The sequence below is a fragment of the Dromiciops gliroides genome, chromosome 2, assembly GCF_019393635.1.
Source record: "Dromiciops gliroides isolate mDroGli1 chromosome 2, mDroGli1.pri, whole genome shotgun sequence".
In the NCBI taxonomy this organism is placed as follows: domain Eukaryota; kingdom Metazoa; phylum Chordata; class Mammalia; order Microbiotheria; family Microbiotheriidae; genus Dromiciops; species Dromiciops gliroides.
This window is the reverse complement of record NC_057862.1, coordinates 660,446,119-660,467,577: the sequence shown is the minus strand read 5'-3', so window position 1 is coordinate 660,467,577 and position 21,459 is coordinate 660,446,119. Positions and strand designations below refer to the sequence as shown.

General features: G+C 40.8%; 1 protein-coding gene across 1 annotated transcript; it reads right to left on the bottom strand.

The window, feature by feature from the left end:
* Window positions 1–694: 694 nt before the first annotated feature.
* LOC122739513 (interleukin-36 alpha-like) lies at window positions 695–19,895 on the bottom strand. The gene is made up of 3 exons (XM_043981236.1): window positions 19,790–19,895; window positions 16,761–16,900; window positions 695–904 (listed from the first exon to the last, which is right to left on the bottom strand). The coding sequence occupies exons 1-3, from the start codon at window positions 19,893–19,895 to the stop codon at window positions 695–697; spliced, it is 456 nt and encodes a 151-aa protein (XP_043837171.1).
* Window positions 19,896–21,459: the final 1,564 nt, after the last annotated feature.

Here is a 21,459-nt window from a genome sequence, read left to right as displayed (position 1 = left end):
TTGAACTCGGGTACTCCTGAATCCAGGGCTAGTGCTCTATCCACTGTGCCACCTAGCTTCCCCATATATATATATTTTTTAATTCTTCATGATACTTGAGGGCAGCTAGGTGATGCAGTAGATAAAGCACTGGCCCTGGATTCAGGAGAACCTGAGTTCAAATCTGACTTCAGACACTTGATGCTTACTAGCTGTGTGACCCTGGGCAAGTCACTTAACCCTCATTGCCTTCCAAAAAAAAAATCTTCATGATCCTTGGTGCTAATGCTTTAATTCTGAGAAAAGGTCACAAGACTTCAGCCCCTGGGACAAGTCTGGTCTGGAAAGCATCTTCCTCAAAACAATTCCAGAAGACATGCATTCCCAAGAGCCACCTGGCCAAGCTCCCCAAGTCAGCTGTCAGCCTCCCCTCCTGTGACTAGGAGCTGCTCTGCTAAGGTGGCTGCTCCCTTGGGGAATGTGAGAGAAATTGACTGGATAGGGTTGAGATACTGAAAGCATCAGTGACCCTGGACATCTATACCAATGACTGCAATGCTTGACTGAAATAGACCTAGGATATATCCTAGGTCTATTTCATGTCTCCCAACACTGGCACAGGGTTAATATCCATGAACATGCTTTAGAACATGTGATATACTGTGAAAGCAGGGCAGGCTTTTGCTGAACTGAGGCTACTTGGCCCAGGCCAGGCTCAGGCCCTGAAGTCTAAATAGAAAGCTATATTGTCTTTTCCCAGATCCTCAGTCATCCCGATGGGTTTCCTCTTCTCCACCGAAGTACAGATGAACCAGCCAGGATAAGCAGCCGACTCAAAGGTAGAAGTGCTGTCAGTTGCATTTTGGTAAAATACAAAAGACTTCTCTGCCTTCTGGGTATTATATAATTCCATTATGTCCTTCTTCTTAAAAGCAAGAAAAGGGGCAGCTAGGTGGTGCAGTGGATAGAGCACCAGTCCTGGAGTCAGGAGTACCTGAGTTCAAATCCGGCCTCAGACACTTAACACTTACTAGCTGTGTGACCCTGGGCAAGTCACTTAACCCCAATTGCGTCACCAAAAAAAAAAATCTCCACTCTACACTCCCTGGATCCTTGGGGTCCAGTTCAACTTCCTACAACAAAGTTACAGACTTAGAGCTATAAAAGACCTTATAAGCCAGCAAATTCAACCCCTTCATTTTACAGATGAGGCAACTGAGGTTCACAGAGCCTCATTTATACCTGACTGGCTAGGGTGACAGAACAAGTAAGTGTCTAAGGGAGGACTCTGACACAGGTCTTCCTAATATCAAGCTCATTGCTCTATCCATTGTGCCACCCAAGTTTGCCTCTATAGGAATGCCACATGGAGGAAGCTCCCCACCTCTTTTCTGGATGTCAGCAACCTAAGTCAAATCCTTTTGCTCCATCCCAGCACTCCACTCTGTTCCTCTCTTCTCATTACCCACTCCTCCCAGACCCATTATTCCTGTAATTCCTTGACATTAGGGGCAGCTAGGTGGCACAGTGGATTAGAGCACTGGCTCTGGAACCAAGATGAGCTGAGTTCAAATCTCACCTCAGACACTTATTAGCTCTGTGACCCTGGACAAATCACTTATTCCCAATTGCCTTAAAACATATGGAGCCATCCCTCATCATCCTTATCTCTCTCTCTCTCTCTCTCTCTCTCTCTCTCTCTCTATATATATATATATATAGATAGATAGATAGATAGATATAGATAGATAGATATTATAGATATATCATATTATCTATATCTATATCTATTTATCATCTATCTATCTCTATCTCTATATATCTATATATTTTGTCACTGGTCCTAGATGGCTCTGGAGAAGAGAGTAAGGTTTGTGACTTTGAATAGCCCGCCCTCATTTAAATCTGATTCAGTGCTAGTTATGACATCAACCTGATGTCATGGTTTTCTTCAAGAATGAAGGACAAGGAACATCAATCCTGGCATTAGAACCCCTTCCAGGTTTGATTGCAAAAGATCAATCAATCTGATTTCCCCTCCCCCTTCCATCCTCCCTATACATAGTTCTACTGAACTTTTGTCTCTGTCCTCATGGAACAACATAGTTTAACTCTAAGAAAGGCCAGCCTACCCCTTCCCTTACCATCTTTCACTGCATGGTACAAGACTTTACCATTCCCCCACCATTTATGCCTAATAACTACCCAAGCCATCCCTGGAAAATTATTTAGCTATAAGCATATATCTTGGGGAACACTCTAAAGAGAGGATCACTCAAAGCATGAGACTGCATCAGAGAAAAAGAAAATAGGGCTAAGTTTCCTACTCACTTGGGGTCACACTTTCATCATCAAGAACTGCTATGAGGGTCCTCCCTTGAAGGACCAAGACTTGCTGATGGATGTCATGAATGCCTGGAGTCAGGCTGATGTATTACTCCAAAATGAAAATTGTTACAGTGCAAATCTCATTGACTGATGAGGATTAAAGCTGATTTAATGATTTGGTTTCCAGGAAATCTCCAATTCTCTGTCAAACACATGGATGGACTGATGCTGATGAAATACAGTGCCCAACAGTGTACACATGGCCTCTCTCTCTCTCTCTCTCTCTCTCTCTCTCTCTCTCTCTCTCTCTCTCTCTCTCTGTCTCTCTGTCTCTCTGTCTCTCTGTCTCTCTCTCTATATATATGTGTGTGTGTGTGTGTGTGTGTACACATATGTATATGTATCTATACACACATACATACACACATATGGGTATGGGTATGGGTATAGGCATAGGTATAGGTATAGGTATAGATATAGGTATATGTATACATATAAATATAGGTATAGGTATGGGTATATATTTTACTGTGATGGCCAAAAAGCTGAGATTGTGAATGAAGGAATTATAGGATTTCAGAAATGAAAGGGAAGTTAGAGTCCATCTAATCTGCCCCAGTTTAAAAAAACTGAGTATGTTTAGCAATTATTCATTCTTTTTTTTTGTGGGGCAATGAGGGTTAAATGACTTGCCCAGTGTCATACAGCTAGAAGGTGTTAAGTGTCTGAGACCAGATTTGAACTCAGGTCCTCCTGAATCCAGGGCCGGTGCTTTATCCACTGTATCACCGAGCTTCCCCCCAATTATTCATCCTTTTTTGGTAGGGCAATGGGGGTTAAGTGACTTGCCCAGGGTCACACAGCTAGTAAGTGTTAAGTGTCTAAGGTCAGATTTGAACTCAGGTACTTCTGAATCCAGAGCCAGTGCTTTATCCACTGCGCCATCTAGCTGCCCCCTCAATTATTCATTCTTTAAAGAAAACCCCAAATGAGGGGGAACCCACCATAACAGGAGACAGCCCAATTTCATTTTGGGGGGGGGCGGGGCAATGAGGGTTAAGTGATGTGCTTAGGGTCACATATCTAGTAAGCGTCAAGTGTCCGAGGCTGGATTTGAACTCAGGTCCTCCTGAATCCAGGGCCGGTCCTTTATCCACTTCACCACCTAGTTTCCCCCACCAAGTTCACTTTTGGATGGCTCTAATTGGTGGAAAGTTTTTTTTCCTGACATTGAGTTTAAATTTTCCTCTTTGTAAATTGTACCCATTATTCTTCTTTGTCTTCAGGGGCAAACATAATGGTCTAAACTCTCTCCCCAGGGTTGAATTTTAAATACTTAGAGGCACTTATTTCACCACTGTCTTCTTTTCTCCAAGCTAAAACTCCCAGTTTCTGCAAATAATCCTCATGTGGGATAGACTTGAGTCCTGTCCCTTATCTGCTGTGGTCATCTGGCTGCTTCCAGTTCATCAACATCCTCCTTCATGCCTCAAAAGGAATACCATAATGGGCAGCTAGGTGGCGCAGTGCATAGAGCACCAGCCCTGGAGTCAGGAGTACCTGAGTTCAAATCCGGCCTCAGACACTTAACACTTACTAGCTGTGTGACCATAGGCAAGTCACTTAACCCCAATTGCCTCACCACACACACACAAAAAAAGTTCATTTAAGGGGCAGCTAAGTGGCGCAGTGGATAGAGCACCAACCCTGGATTCAGGAGGACCTGAGTTCAAATCCAACCTCAGACACTTGATACTGACTAGCTGTGTGACCCTGAGCAAGTCACTTAACCCCCATTGCCCTGTAAAAAAACCCCAAAAAACAAAAAACAAAAGGAATACCATATTCCAGGTGTGAGGACAGAATGACAAGCACCTCCTATCCCTGGAAGCTGTGGTTGACTCTCTTAAAGCATCCCCATATCACATTATGTGTTGTGTGAGTGTGTGTGTGTGTGTGTATATTTATGTGTGTGTTTGCCTGTCAACCTCACTGCTATCAATATCAGGACACGGAATTGGGTCTCCTTTCTATGAGTATTTTCCAGCTTATTAAAGTCCTTACTGAAAGGGCAGCTAGGTGGCACAGTGGATAAAAAGCACAGCCCTGGATTTCAGAAGACCTGAGTTCAAATCCAGCCTCTGACACTTGACACTTGCTAGCTATGTGACCCTGGGCAAGTCACTTAACCCTCATTGCCCTGCAAAAATAAAATAAAATAAAGTCCTTACTGAATGAAACCCCCCATCTAGGGTGATTTAAGTCACATTGCATATATCCCTATTATATGTAATATTATTACCATGAGACCAATGTGCTAGCATATCAAAATGTATTTGAAACCTGATTTTATAATTCTGGGTATTGACTATCCCCTTTGGCTCTGTTATCATATCCAAGCTTGATAAGCATCTAATGTGTCACTGATGAAATGGTTAAACAGCCCAGGGTCAAGAACAGATCCTGGGGCACTCCACTGGAGAGTTCCTTCCAAGTCCACTTTTTTTTTTTTGTATTTGTTGTTCTTCAATCATTTGTCACCCTTCATGAAATCATTTGGGATTTTCTTGACAAAGACACTTGAATAGGTTGCCATTTCTTTCTCCAGCTCATTTTATAGATGATGAAATTGAAGCAAACAGAGTTAAGTGACATGCCCAGCATCACACAAGTAGTAAATGTCTGAGGCTGGATTTGAACTTAAGTCTTCCTGATTCCACACTTCTATCCACCTAACCATTAATATCCTCTTTTGAGTCCAGCCATCTAACCAATCCTGAATGCGTCTAGATTCTACTTGTTCTGTACTCCAGGCAGTATCTATCCTTTCCCACAAGAATAGCATGGGATCCTTTACTGCTTTGCCAAGTTCAGTTGAATTTTGTCTGTGGCATTTCCCTGATCTTCCACTCCAGTTACTCCATCAAACAAGGAAATGCCTTTAGTCTGTCATGACTTGCTTTTGTTAAAACCATGCTAACAATTTGTGGTCACAACTTCTTTCTCTAGGTGTTTAGTAAGCGTCACTTGAATGATGCTCTCGACACTTTTGCAGAAACCCAAGACAAGTTCATTGGCCTGTATCTGGCAGAGCAGAGCCTATTCTTTCTCCAGGCTCACAATACTGCTCCCTATTCTCCAGGATCCTTCAAGTGTGACATCCAGTGCCTTGTCCACATATGCCAAGGGGCAGCTCACTTGGATTAAGAGTATCTAGGTGCTCTCTCTAAATGTCTCCTGGCTTATTTGAGCTATCTAATCTCCATTAAACGTTTTTCCTCTTATTTCTTTTTTTAAATAAAAGTATTTTATTATTTTCCAGTTATGTGTAGAGATAGTTTTCAACATTTGTTTATATAAGATTACCAATTTCAAATTTTTCTCCCTCCCTACCTTCCTTTTCCCCTCCCCTAGACAGCAGGTAATCTGATATGGGTTATGTATACATAATAACATTAACATATTTCTGCATTAGTCATGTTATAAGAGAAGAATCAGAGCAAAAAGGAAAAACTTCAAAACAGAAAAACAACAGCACCAAAACCAAAAGAAATAGTATGGTCTAATCAGCATCCATATTCCACACTTCTTTTTTTTTCCTGGATTTGGAGAGCCTTTTCCATCATGAGTCCTTTGGAACTTTCTTGCGCTATTGGATTGGTGAGAAAAATCTAGTCTATCACAGTTGATCAACACATAATGTTGATGATACTGTGTATAATGTTCCTCTGGTTCTGCTCATCTCACTCATCATTAGTTCGTGCAAGTCCTTCCAGGTTTCTCTGAACTCCTCCTGCTCATCATTTCTTACAGCACAATAGAATTCCATTACATTCATATACCACAACTTGTTCAGCCATTCCCATTGATGGGCAGCCCCTCAATTTCCAATTCCTTGCCACCACAAAAAGAGCAGCTATATTTTTGTACATGCGGGTTCTTTTCCCTTTTTTATGATCTCTTTGTTTCCCCTTATTTCTAATGGAAAGTTCATTCTCATTCTAGAGAAAATAAACAAAATGGGAGCTGAGCAGCCCTCCTTTAGTCTCTTATTGGTTTTCATTCCATCTTCCAGAGACTTTTCCCTGCTTTGGCTATCCTCATTCCCCTCAATATAGCTTTTAAAAAAATCCTTGTTGCTCTCCAGTCAACCACCAAGCAGTTCTGCTATATAATAGGCTCCATGCCTGCCCTCAAACAGCTTAGATTCAAACAAAGAAGATAATATACACAGACAGTTCTCTTTATATGAATGCATTCTTCAGCAGTATTGTGAATTTGCCTGGGATATGGGGAAAGGAGGGATGTGGGGAAGGATGAAGGGGGCTGTGAAGGGAGCTTCCTCCCATGGATGAAAGAGGCCACCATATCATTCAAGGACAGAGATAGAGAAATGAGAATAGTAGGACATACAAAAAGGGACTTAAGCTGCTTTAATGATGGATTGATAGATCTGGCATTGGCCAACTATATTATTCCTTTATTTAAAAAGCATGTATTAAACATCTACTACATGCCAGACATTGGGAATAAAAAGGGATTTGTTTGTTTTGTTTTGTTTAATGTACAAAACCCAAAACCGAATACCTTCCCTCAAGGACCTTACATCTTACTGAAATGAAAACAATATATGTATACATATCTGTGTGTATACATATATACATACATATATGATAATTATGAGGGTCACACTAGCAGCTGGAAGGATCAGGAACAGAAAGATTTAGGAGGTGGAACTTAAAATGAGCCTTAGAAGAAGTTAGGGATACTACCTTCCAGAGGTGAGGAGGGAGTGAAGTCCAAACATGGAGGGACACCTTGGCAAAGGTACTGTCAGACAGTAGACAAGCATTTATTAAGTACCTGCTACATACCAGGTTCTGTGCTAAGAACTGGGGATACAAAGAAAGGTAAAAGACAGTTCCTGCCCTCAAGGAGCACACAGTCTAAAGATCCTAGGATGCTCTACCTGGCCACAGACTCCACCTATATCCCTCATTGTCAAGATTAGAAAGCTGTGACTGTATAGAAATAGGATAGTCACCTTGTAGGTGGCAGTGAGGTTACACAGTAGATGGAACACTAGTCCTGAATCAGGAGTACCTGAGTTCATATACAGCCTCAGACAGATTTTTGATGGCTGTGTGACTCTGAGCAAGTCACTTAACCCCAATTGCCTTAAACATCTGGAGCCATCTACAGTCTTCCTCATGTACATCTTGCCACTGGACCCAGATGGCTCTGGAGGAGAGAGCTCTCATTTACTTAAATCCAATTCACTGCAAGTCATGCCATAACCTCCCAATGTCATGCTCCTCCTTGGGAACAAAAGACAAACAACAACAGTCACCTTGTGCCACCTGCCTGACCCCTGGATCTATATAATAATCAGCAGAGTTGTAAGTGGAAATTTTTGGAGGGCAGCTAGGTGGCACAGTGGATAAAGCACCGGCCCTGGATTCAGGAGGACCTGAGTTCAAATCTGACCTCAGAAACTTGACACTTACTAGCTGTGTGACCCTAAGAAAGTCACTTAACCCTCATTGCCCCAGGAAAAAAAGGAAATTTTGGTACCTGGGGTAAGCACAGGGAGTAGAGGGGAGGAGGGAGGCATGATAGAGTACTTACTAATCCAGGGGAGACCCTTGTCCAGTGGCTGAGAGAGTCGGGTAAGGCTCCACAGCACTCTGGACATGCCAAAATTGCCCACCAGACCTGGCATCAGACCCCTGGGCTCTGGCCCAGGGGCATGCAAGAGTTGGGTTGTGGACTCATAACTTTCTTTTTTTTTTTTAATTTTTTTTTTTAGTTTTTTTTTAGTGAGGCAATTGGGGTTAAGTGACTTGCCCAGGGTCACACAGCTAATAAGTGTTAAGTGTCTGAGGCCGGATTTTAACCCAGGTACTCCTGACTCCAGGGCCGGTGCTCTATCCACTGCACCACCTAGCTGCCCCGACTCATAACTTTCTATCGTTCCATCTCTCTCTGTGCCACACTCCTCCTAAACCTTACCAAAACCTCCATTCCTTCCATCCTTCAGTGCTTCCTTTCATGAATCCTTAATGCCTTCTTTTTCTTTCTCCCCAAAACCCTCCTTGAGCAAAATTGTGACCAGGAGCTTCCATGCAGAACGCAGCTCATCATCCTTAAATGCCCACACCCTGCGGCAGGCAAGGGATTGACATGTTGACTCCATGTATCCAGCTTAATCTTATATGAAGAAACACCATCTTCTCAGCCTTCCCAGAGTATGGCTGGGATTCATTCCCATCCTCAGGGGATCGCAATGTGAGAAGGATCCAGAGATAGAGTGGTTTCCAGGCACAGAGAGGAAAAAAGATGTAAGGGTACCAGGTCTAATCATTGTGTCCTATATCCCTGAGTGCCTGGGCTGAGTACCTTTAGCTCCCAGTGGCCCTTCTTGGGCTCTCTGGCTGTTTCCAATGAGAAAAGGAAGGAAAGAAGCATTTTTTAAGTATCTACTATGTGCCAGGCACCATGCTAAGCACTTTAAAATATTATCTCATTTTATCCTCATAACAATTTTTAATTATGAAAGTATTTTATTATTTTCCAGTTACATGTAGAGATAGTTTTCAACATTTGTTTTTTATAAGATTTCTAGTTTCAAATTTTCCCCTCCCTCCCCCCTCCCCAAGACAGCAGGTAATCTGATATAGGTTACATATGTACAATAACATTAAACCTATTTCTGCATTAGTCATGTTATCAGAGAAGAATCAGAGCAAAAAGGAAAAACCTCAAAAAAGAAAAACAACAGCATTAAAAACAAAAGAAATACTATGGTGCAATCTGCATCCATATTCCAGTTGGTTTTTTTCTGGATTTGGAGAGCATTTTCCATCATGAGGCTTTTGGAACTATCTTGTACTGTTGTATTGCTGAGAAGAATCAAGTCTATCACAGTTGATCAACACACAATGTTGATGATACTGTGTATAATGTTCTCCTGATTCTGCTCATCTCTCTCATCATCAGTTCATGCAAGTCCTTCCAGGTTTCTCTGAACTCCACCTGCTCATCATTTCTTACAGCATAATAGAATTCCATTACATTCATATACCACAACTTGTTCAGCCATTCCCCAACTGATAGGCAGCCCCTCGATTTCCAATTCCTTGCCACCACAAAAAGAGCAGCTATAAATATTTTTGTACATGTGGGTCCTTCTCCCTTTTTTATGATCTCTTTGGGGAAAAGACCCAATGGTGCTGAGTCGAAGGGTATGCACAGCTTTAGAGCCCTTTGGGCATAATTCCAAACTGCTCACCAGAATGGTGAGCACCAACAATGCATTAGTGTTCCAATTTTTCCACAGCTTCTCCAACATTTATTATTTTCCTTTTTTTGTCATATTAGCCAATCTGATAGGTGTCAGGTGGTACCTCAGAGTTGTTTTAATGTGCATTTCTCTAATCAATAGTGATTTGGAGCATTTTTTTCATATGGCAATAGATAGCATTGATTTCTTCATCAGAAAACTGCCTGTTCATATGCTTTGACCATTTCTCAATTGGGGAATGACTTGGATTCTTATAAATTTGATTAAGTTCCTGAAAGATTTTAGAAATGAGGCCTTTATCAGAAGTACTGGCTATAAAAATTGTTTCCCGGCTTTCTGCCTCCCTTCTAATTTTGGATGCATTGCTTCTGCTTATACAAAACCTTTTTAATTTAATGTAATCAAAGTCATCCATTTTGCATTTCATAATATTCTCTATCTCTTGTTTGGTCATAAACTGCTCTCCTTTCCAAAGATCTGAAAGGTAGACTATTCCTTCCTCTCCTAATCTACCTATGGTATCACCTTTTATGTCTAAATCACGTACCCATTTTAACCTTATTTTATTATAAGGTGTAAGATACTGGTCTATGCCTAATTTTTGCCATACTACCTTCCAGTTTTCCCAGCAGTTTTTGTCAAATACTGAGTTCCTATCCCAGAAGCTGGAGTCTTTGGGTTTATCAAACAGTACATTACTAAAGTCATTTAGTACTGTGTCTCCTGTGCCTAGCCTATTCCATTGATTCTCCACTCTATTTCTTAGCCAGTACCAAAGGTTTTGATGACTGCTGCTTTATAGTAAAGCTTCAAGTTTGGTACAGCTAGCCCACCTTCCTGTGCATTTTTTCATTATTTCCCTTGATATGCTTGACCTTTTGTTTTTCCAGATGAATTTTGTTATTATTTTTTCTAGCTCTATAAAATAATTTTTAGGTAGTCTGATTGGTATGACACTGAATAAGTAAATTAATTTAGGTAGTATTGTCATTTTTACTATATTAGCTCAGCCTATCCATGAGCAGTTGATATTTTTCCAATTATTTAGATCTGATTTGATTTGTGTATCCTCATAACAATTTTAGGAAGTAGGTGTTAATATCCCCATTTTACAGTTGATCAAACCAAGGGAAACAGAGCTTAAGTGACTTTACCAGGGTCACAGAGTTAGCATCTGAGGACAGATCAGAACTGAGGCCTTCCTGATTCCTGGTCCAGTGTTTTATCCACTGAGCCATCTACCTATCTGAATAAGGGCGTGCTGAACTGACAGCTCCTTACTCAGGGCTTAAGAAAAGACCTTTCCTGGTGGCAGAAGATAAGTTGTAGTCTTCTTTTCCAGAGGGAGAGCAGCAGATGGAGGTGGCCTGGGCTTGAATTTGGGGTTGATATGGAAATGGGAATCAAGGAAGGATGCATCTTCCTTTCAATCACAGGAAGCTTGAGGGTTGCTCAAGATAGTCACAAGATGGATGTGCTCCTCCTTAGGTTAGGCAAGAGGAGATGGTACTAACTATAGATATGCTCTAAGTGTATATGGGGGGTAGGACTTTCCATACCATGCAACCCATGCTTGACTTGATCATGGAATCTGAGCAAAACAGGGTGGAGACATCCATGTCAGTGTTCTTGCAGTTATCCAAATAAGCTCCATAGCTGGTAAACATGTAGTGGACATTACATTTTGAGGCCTATTATAGGGCTCTCCTATTAAAATCCATATTACTATGTAACATACAAAATATGGATTGATACATTGTTTATTCTTTTTTTTTTTTTGGTGAGGCAATGGGGGTTAAGTGACTTGCCCAGGGTCACACAGCTAGTAAGTGTCAAGTGTCTGAGGCTGGATTTGAACTCAGGTCCTCCTGAATCCAGGGCCGGTGCTCCATCCACTGTGCCACCTAGCTGCCCCCATTGTTTATTCTTATACCTACTATTAGATGACTGAGTAAAGATGAGTTGCTAGATGAATATATTGCAATAATTCCCAATAATCATTACCCCTTACAGAATCGTGATGGACTGACTATTGATGATTAGAATTCGAGCAGGAGTCCTCAGTGAATCCTCTATCTCACTTGAACCCATATCTTCTTTACTGAAGCCAGTTCTCTATTCACTATGTCACCCTGCCTCTTCTTGGAATTTTGTAAATGTTTCTTGATTTGAAGAAAATTCAATTGATTAGAATAGAATAGAATTTTGACTTTTGTACCAAGACCTAGCTAGTCCCGGGACTAGCTAATGATCTGGTCACACCTTGGATGAATTGGAATACTGTCTGCAATGGGAGCTGTAGGCTTCACCCATACCCAGGCCATCTGGCTCTGCACAGACTCTCATGTCCTGTTGTGCAATGCTTTACAATGTCCTAACTCAGAGATTTCAGGGAGCTCAATGGAAAGATTAGGAGTCAAAAGACCTAGATTCTAGTCCAAGCTAGGATGTGGATGTGGCTAATTTCTAAATGCTGGAGGGGATGGGGGAAAATTGGGACACTAATGCATTGTTGGTGGAGTTGTGAACTCATCCAACCATTCTGGAGAGCAATTTGTAACTATGCCCAAAATAGCTAGCAATCTAGCAATACCAATACTATATCTGTATACCAAAGATATAAAGAAAAAAAGGGAAAAAGATACAAAAATATTTATATTAGCTCTTTTTGTGGTGTCAAAGAATTAGAAATTGAGAGGATGTCCATCATTTGAGGAAGTGGTGGTATATGATTCTGATGGAATACTATTGTGCTATAAGAAATGCAAAGCAGGATGACTTCAGAAAAGCCTAGAAAGACTTATATGAACTGATACAGAGTGAAGTGAGCAGAACCAGGAAAAGATTGTATACAACAACAGCAATGTTATATGATGATCAACTGTGAAGGACTTTGCTATTCTTAGCAATACAATGATCTAAGACAATTCTGATGGACTAATGATGAAAAATGCTATCCATCTCCAGAGAAAGAGCTGATAGAGTCTGAATGCAAATTGAAGCATGATATTTTCACTTCCTCTTTTGCTTTGTTTTGTTTTTGTTTATGTTTTCATTCACAACATAACTACTATGGAAATATGCTTTGTACGATTACACACATATAAATTGTATCGAATTCTATACACATCTCATAGAGGGAAGAGGGAAGAGAAAGAGGGTGGGAGAGAATTTGGACCTCAAATTTTAAAAAAATATTAAAAATAGGTTTTGTATGTAATTGGGGAACATCATATAATATTCAAAGAAGAAGGAGGAGGAGGAGGAGGAGGAGGAGGAGAAGTTGGAAGAGGAGTAGGAACAAGAAGAAGAAGGAGGAGGAGATCATGAACATGAACATGAAAATATCTGATTCCAGGAAACATTTTCCTCAGAGTACTTCTCCATAAAAACAGACCACCGAATTTCCAGGAACTGCCATCTAAAGTCAGTCTCTCTCCCAGGATGGCCCTGGTGGAGTTGTGAACTCATCCAACCATTCTGGAGAGCATTTAGGGGTTTAGAATGAAACAGGCTTTGTAGCTGAGTTTGGGAATAGAGATGCTGAAAGCCCCAGGTACTCACTATCACAACCACCATAACAATGATATATTTATGAAAGAGCTACCAGAATTCATGTGTTATGCTAGGTGCTAGAGATATAAATACAAAATTGAAATGGGCCCAGGCCTAAATAAAGTTACAGTCTAATTAGAGAAAATACACACACATTTATAGGTATAAACCAAAGAGATATAGCTAAGTAGCACAGTGGATAAAGCTCCACGCCTACAGTAAGACTCATCTTCCTGAGTCCAAATACGGCCTCAGATACTGACTAGTAGTGAGACCCTGGGCAAGTCACCTAATCCTGTTGGCCTCAGTTCCTCATCTGTAAAATGAGTTGTAGAAGGAAATGGCAAACCACTCCAGTATCTTTGCAAAGAAAACCCCAAAGTGACTCAAAAATAATCAGACACAACTGAACCAAAAAAACCATATTATACTTTTATTTATTTTGTTAAACATTCCCAATTACATTTTAATCTAACTTGGTGCCACTTGGCAGTTTGCCAGGCTCTAGACTAAATGACCTCTAAAATTCCTTCCAAATCTAAAAATATAACTCTCTAATCATGTCACTGAGCATGGATATATTCTAAAGTGTGTGGTGAAAGTTGGTGCCTAAGAAAACTGTTTTGGGGCATGGAAAAGAAACTCCATTCCCCTGGCTATCCCCCAAGGAATTCCATTGTCACAGATGCCAAGGACAGTGGAAGAAATTACCAGAGATAAAAAACCAAATATCAGTAAATATCCATACACTGCAGGGGGAAATAGACATGAATCTGGGATGATCTAGGAGTCTCAACTGTTGGAGTGGGCTTCAGGTTCAGGAGAAAACAGCCCAAGGAAGACTCTAGAAACTTAGAAGGAGCAAGGTATGAAAAGATACAGGAAGAAGACAGATCAGCATAGCTCAGGTATCAGTTGTGAGAATAGGAAGGGCTACCCAAGACATATGGGATTCAAATACCTATGGATAGGATTGCATGAGGCCTGATTCAACTCTGAGCTGTGCCATTCACCAACCAATTGCGTGACCTTAGAACAAGTCATATGCTTCAATAACCTTGGTTTTCTCATTTGTAAAATTGGGATGAGTAACAACTTAGACTAGCTCAGAGATGCTATGAGGATAAAAATAAATTAACATTATTGGAAAGGACTTTGGGGAATGGCAAAACTGTACAGATAGGGTAGGCATTCCCTGCCCTAAGACTCCACATGAGACCCCAGGATATTCTTTAAAAGGAAGGCCGTGTTATTTTGTTGACCCAAGTCTTTGGTCATCTTGACAGGTTTTCCCATGTTATTGGAGGTGCAGATGAACCAGCCAGGAAAGGCAGCTGACTCAAGGGTAGAGGTACTTCCAGTCTTTTTTTGGTAAAAGACAAAAGGTTTCTGAGTCTTCTCTGAATGGTACAGCTCCATTATGTCCTTGTCCTGAGGCACAGGAAGAAAAAGCCTATTAGTGGGAACACCCTGGGAATGAGGGAAGAAAGCCAGTGAATAGGGCTCCCCCATCCACCTCATGCAGAGAGGGGAGAGGAGGCTTTGTCCATCCATGAAGACTTTGCTTATGGGAGGGCAGGGAAGAGTCACTCAGAAACACTAGGCAGAAATACTGTGTAGTCTACCTCACTAGAGGGAGGACACAAGTGGAGGGGATCACAGATCCTCTTTGGTAAAAGGATAATTCTCTTCCAAAGAGATGAATCTCAGCAATGAAAAAGAGAGAACAGAGAAGATTTAACTACATGGTGATATCTAAGACATGTCACAGCCTCAGTTCTCTAGACTCCAGCTGGAGCACTTTCTTTACCAACAGCAGAGTAGCTAATAGTCCTTCTTTATTTTGCCTTAATAACAACATCATTCTTCAAAAGGCAGAGGAAGCAGTGATGGGATGGTCATTCTGCATGTAATTCTCACCAAAAAGGAATGAAGGACTGGTTATTAAAATATGATTGCTGGCAAGCTTAGGGGAACATTATTGTTCCTTCTTGAAATTTGAGACAGAAAAGCTGGGCAGAAGTGCCTCCTAGATTTGGGGACAGTAGACTCCAAAGGGTTCAGAGAAAGGATAGGTGGAATTAAAGTACTATCCAGGAAGAATGGGAAGGTCTCAACAATGGCATTATCATGACACAAAGAGAAATAATCCCAATTAGGAAGAAAAGGTGGAATTGTCTAACAAAACTCACTTCCTGCCCCCATTAATTCACTTGGGACCTATCAAAGAAAAAAAAACAGGAACAAAATAGGGAAGCAAAAGGGGTAATGAAGAATAAAGAAGAAAGGCATGAAGAGCACTGATGAGTACAATACCTGATTGGTAAGAAACACTAAGGAAAATGAACAGAGAAATTGAGGGGGGGGTTTTGTTGTTTAGAATTTTATTTTCCAAATTACATGTAAAAACAAATTTTGACATCAATTCTTAAAAACTTTGTGTTCCAAGTTCTCTTCCTCCCTCCCTCCCCCCCCAAAACTCATGCAATTCAATATAAGTTAGAAATGAGTATAAACTCCAAACACAGCCAGAAAACAACTCTTGGAGTAGCAGAACCTACAAAAAGATGGCTGAGATTATTTTCCAACCAAAGACAGCTTGGAAGTTTGGCAGGAGGGGAAGATGAGCTGGAAGTGGAGTCCAGCCCCACAATCATGCCAACACAGATCCAGCCCCAGGCAGGCTGAGCCAGAGAAACTTACCCCACAAGTCTCCAATCACATGCAGTGATGGCATCTTCTGGAACTAAGATCAAGGTCTGGTGAGCAGGCTTAATGGCTGGGTGGGAAGGGGGAGTCTACAGGGGTAAATGCAAGAACTAAGGGGAGATTTGGATTCCTACCCCAGTGGGGAACCAGGATGAAACCTTGAGTGGTGGCAGTCCAAGTTGGGGAGAGATGCAGGCTCGTCAGAGCTAGCAACCAACTGCACACAAAGTCTTGCTGTCTGGTTAATTATCAAGTTGGCCTGGGGTTATATATGGACCAGGGAAAAGGCCAGGTGAGTGAAGAAACTGCCCTCATTAAATCATAACACCCAGGACACCCTGAGGTTTGGGAAATGACTCTAGGTCCCTGCAGCAGTTCTTGCAATCAAAAAGTTGCAAGCCTCATCTACCTAATATAGAATTAAAAGTGGAAACATATAAACTGTTTATTTTGCTTCTATTTATAATTGAAAAAATGTAATTTAAAGAAAGAAATAAATGAATGCTATTCAAGAAGACAAGTTGTGAGGGCTAGATTAACTAAAGGAAGAACAAGTGGCACTTCTTCCATGGAGAAATTACTTAAGAAAAAATAACTCTTTCTGAGTTTTTGAAGGGTTATCACAACAAAAAAAGCAATTACACTTGTATTTGGTGCCAAAGGGAAGATCAAAGGAAAGATTCTAAAGCTGCCAAGAGGCAGATATAAGAATAACTTCCTAACAATTACAGTGCTTCCAAAGAATAGTGAGTTCCCCATCACCAGAGGTCTTCAAGAGGAAGCTAGCCAGGGATGTTGTAGAAGAAATTTGTTTTCATATTGATGCAAATAAGCAATCACCAACATGGCTTCCAATTCCAAAGTACTATGACTCTATGAAACTCACCTCCAGCTTTAATATGGCATGTCCTTCACTCTCCACACAGGATAGACAAAGGAGATGGTCCTTTATTCCTATATAAATAGGATTCCCTTTGTTTCCCTCAAGGGAGTCTGTACTTCTGCATGGTAGTATATCGAGTTTTACTAAGAAAACAAGGAGACAGGATGAATTGACATATCAGACCCAGAAAAGGACCATAGATCAAGACCCAGGACCTAGGAACTGAGCTCCTTTAAGGTCCCTTCTACCCAAAGCACAGAGACTAAGGAGGATGGCATGGGTTCCTGGGCATCTCTCTTGTGCAGCCCTAATTCTGGAGATTCCAAAAACTGGGTCACTAGTAGCCTGAACCTCATGTTTCTTCACTTTTTGCCTCCCCTAGCAAGAATGGTCCCTGCCTTAGCAATGCCTCCCTTACAGGTTCCCATCTTAGATCTCATCTCCATAGACCCTCTAGATGCCTAAAGGACACAAAAGAGATTGACCTCTTCAATGCTTCCTCTCTCTCCATTCTCAATCCTCTCCACTAAGGAGACTATATAAACATCTCATGCATTATATTAATCAAGGGACTATTACCTGCACCAGGTGCAATAAGAGAGTAGGAAAAGCATTCCCCCCCCCCACCAGGAAGGTTGCTAAGGAAAACCAGACACAGACTTAGAATCTCATAGATTCCAAGATACCTGCACCTGATGACTTCACCATGGAGGCAGGGAGTACCCAGCCCTCCTCCAAGGGCGGGAGAACTGAGCTTCAGGCCCATCTCAATTACTTTCTCATTTGGTGACCGTAGATTATACCACTTAGTTTCCTTTGGGCCTTAGTTTTCCTTCAGTTGCAAAATGAGGTATGTAATGCGTGCCCTGTCTAACTTAAAGGGATGTTGGTGAGAATCATGTGAGAAGATGCTAAAGTGTATTATACTCATTCAGGGGTACTGCAGGAAGAGCAATTGTTTCTTGAATGAAAAGGGACAGCATTCAGGGTAAGCTTCTCTGACCAAATATGGTAACACCACAGCCTACTTGGTTGAGGGAGGTAGAGGGGAGGGTTTGCTACATTCTATTTTCTTTCTTCTTCTTTTCCTCCTTCTTTTACCCTCCCTTTTCACCCTTCTCTCCTAATTTTTCCTCTGGCATTAGAATTCTCCAAAGTGATGTCTCAGGACTAACAGTTATAGGTCAACCAATCCAAACTTTTTTCAATTCTTCAATGCATTGTTCTTTCCTCCCTCTTTTTTGTTCTCTCAAGAAAGTATTCTTTGACTATAACCAAGGTAAACCCATTATCTGTCTGCCTCTTTCTCTTTCTGTCTGTTTTTATTTCTATCTTTTGGATTCTGTCTCTCTGTCTCTCTCTTTCAGTCTGTCTCTGTCTCTTTTCCTCATTTGCTTGTCCACTTTCCTTCGCTCTCTGTCACTCTCTGTGTCTCTATATGTCTGTATCTGCACTATCTGTCCTCTCTCCCTTTCTTCTCTCTCTCTCTCTCTTCTCTCTCTTCCTCTCTCTCCTTCTCTCTCTCTCACACACACACACACACACACACCACACAATCATTATAGGTACAGACCTAGAAGACAATAACTTCCCAAAACATTACTGGAATTGAAAAGTCCACTGGGAAAGCTGGGAAACAGTTATTTTACAGGCAGTATTTCTGATTAAGGCACATTTCTAAAATGTATAGAGAAGTAGATAAAATTTATTAGAATGCAAGTCATTCCCCAATTGAAAAATAGTCAAAGGATTATGAACAGGCAGTTTTCAGATGAAGAAATCAAAGCTATCTCAATAAAAAGTCTCTAAATCATAATTGATTAGAAAAAGTGAATTGGGGCAGCTAGATGGCACAGTGGATCGAGCACCAGCCTGGAATCAGGAGTACCTGAGTTCAAATCCGGCCTCAGACACTTAAACACTTATCTAGCTGTGTGACCTGGGCAAGTCACTTAACCCCAATTGCCTCACTAAAAAAAAAAAATGTGAATTAAAAAACTCTCAGGTACCATCTCCACACCTATCAGATTAGCGTAATACAACAAAAAAGGAAAGTAATCTAAATGTGGAGAAGATGTGGAAAAACTGGAATCACTAATGTATTGTTGATGGATGTTGTGCACTGATCCAAGTCATTCTGAGAGAAAATTTGGAACTATGTCCAAAGAGCTATGGGACTGTGTATGCCCTTTCAACCCAGTAATGCCACTACTAGGGGATATATCTCAAAAAGGATCATAAAAAAGGAAGGAAAAGGAACCCACGTGTACAAAATATTTATAACAGCTCTATTCTGTGGTGGCAAAGAATTGAAAATTGAGGGATGTCCATTCAATTGTGGGAAATAGCTGAATAAGTTGTGGTATATAAACGTAATGGAATACTATTGTACTGTAAGAAACAATGAGCAGGCAGATTTCAGAAAAACCTCGGGAAGCACTTGAGTGGACTGATGCTGAGTGAGATGAGCAGAACCGGGATAACATTGTACACAGTAACAGCTACATTATGTGATGATCAGCCTGTGATAGACTTTGGCTCTTCTCAGCAGTGCAATGATCCAAGGCAATTCCAAAGGGACTCATGATGGAAAATGTTCTCCACATCCAGAAAAAGAACTGTGAAATCTGAATGCAGATTGAACCATACTGTTTCTACTTTTTTGTTGTTGTTTTTCTGTTTTTCCCTTTTGTTTTGATTCTTCTTTTGCAAGATGATTAATGTGGGAAATATGTTTAATGGTTATTGTGTATGTATACATACATATGTATATATTACCTATGTCAGATTGCTTGCTGTCTCAGGGAGGGGGAGAGAAGGGAGAGGATGCAGAAAAATTTGGAGCTCAAAATTTTATAAAAAATGTTGAAAAACTGCCTTTACATGTAACCTGGAAAAAAATAAAATACTATTAGATTTTTAAAAAGATAAGCCTGCTGGAACCTGTCATCATGGAAAATGAGAGTGGAGGGTTACCAAAAGGACAAAGCTGCCTCATAGGAAGAGACCATAGGAACAGGTGTGTCACTTACCTGGAATCACACCATCACTCTGAGAAGTTGCTATGAGGCTCTTCCCCTGAAGGACCCATATCTGCTGATGAATGTCATGAATTCCTGTCACCACAGGCTGTTCCATACTTTCTAAATAAAATAGATAAAATGTAAGTGTAGCCAATTCATGAAGATTAAAGCTGGCCACTGGAGAAAGATAGACTGATTTTGATGGAACAAAGACCTAATAGTTCTATACATGTCCATGGTCTACCTGTTTTCCCTAACGTGATAAACAGAGATGTTATTGTCCAAGAAATACAAGGATGCCACATGCCTGGAATCCTGTCCATTCTCCCTCTCACTTTCTATAATCCCTGGTTTCCTTCAGGCTTCAGTTCAAATTCAGCCTTACACTAGAAGTCTTTCCTGATCTCTACAGCTTTTGGTTTCTTCCCCCCACCCCACTGTCACCTTTTATTGTATATACACACACAAACACAAATGCATATATGTATACATGTGCATATATATTTGTGTGGGTATATAGATATATTATAAGTACATGTAATGTATATATTACATGTAGGCATTATATACATAATGCATATTAATAATTATTTACATGATGTATATATATTGCTAAATACATATATGTGTGTGATGTGTTTTATATATATATTAGAGAGAAGAGAGAGAGAGACATGTGGATGGACAGATATAGTTCTGTTTCAATAGAGTTAATATCACAAACAAAGCATTATTGAATGGATTTCTTTATTTATAATCACAGGAGAAAAGGAATGAAAAGAAATATATTTAACAACCACTTCATGCTATAGATGCTTGTGGTTCCTGCAGCCTTTGTATTATACCTCTTTGAATCACAGACAACCTACAACCTAGGTTCAAGAAACACAATTCACATTCAACTTCCCCACTGTATACAAACAAGTTTAAAAAAAAGACAGGTCTTCAAGGAACCTGGTGTGGGTTCTCAGATTCAGGCCTCTCAACCCCATTTCAAGGGCTCAGCACTCAAAGAATCCAAACTCAAGGCTCCATGGCTCCAGCCCCACATTATCTCCCCTCTGTACTTCAGCATCTACTAGTATAACACTGGCAAGTTCTAGGAGTATTGGGGTTCTTTGCTCTCCATCACATACCAGGTGCCACTTTCTCCAGGAATCTTGAATCTATTCCATCCCCTGATCCAGCTACCCTCCACCCAGAAATAACTTTGTATATGTTTAAACATATTTTTATTTCATTTATTTTATTTTATGTTTTGCAGGTCAATGAGGGTTAAATGACTTGCCCAGGGTCACACAGCTAGTAAGTGTCAAGTGTCTGAGGCCAGATTTGAACTCAGGTCCTCCTGAGTCCAGGCCAGTGCTTTATCCACTGTGCCATCTAGCTGCCCCCCCCCAAACATATTTTTGATTTAATTTTCTGTGTTCTCTCCAGTGGAATGTCCATTCTCTCAAGATGTTTACTTTATCATTTTTTGTCCTTGTTTTCCCAGTGCCCAGTAAAGTGCTTGGCACACTCCAGGTATTTATTTATGAAGTACAAGGGATGGATGCTCTATACATTATGAGCAACCCAGTCTCATACAATCTCCTAGAACCTGAAATTACTCTACCAGAGCACCAGTACCCACATTTCCTTTTCTTTTCCTTTTTCCTCCTTGAAAAACTATAAACTGT

Bases quoted from the DNA above. Each gene is read 5' to 3' on its own strand.
- LOC122739513 (XM_043981236.1), bottom strand. From the start codon at position 19,895: ATGGAACAGCCTGTGGTGACAGGAATTCATGACATTCATCAGCAGATA. The intron at 16,901-19,789 runs GTAAGTGACACA...TTGTTTTCTTAG, and splicing joins GAGTGATGGTGTGATTCCAG to TAAAACTCGATATACTACCA. The intron at 905-16,760 runs GTGAGTTTCATA...CTTGCTTTTAAG, and splicing joins ATGCCATATTAAAGCTGGAG to AAGAAGGACATAATGGAATT.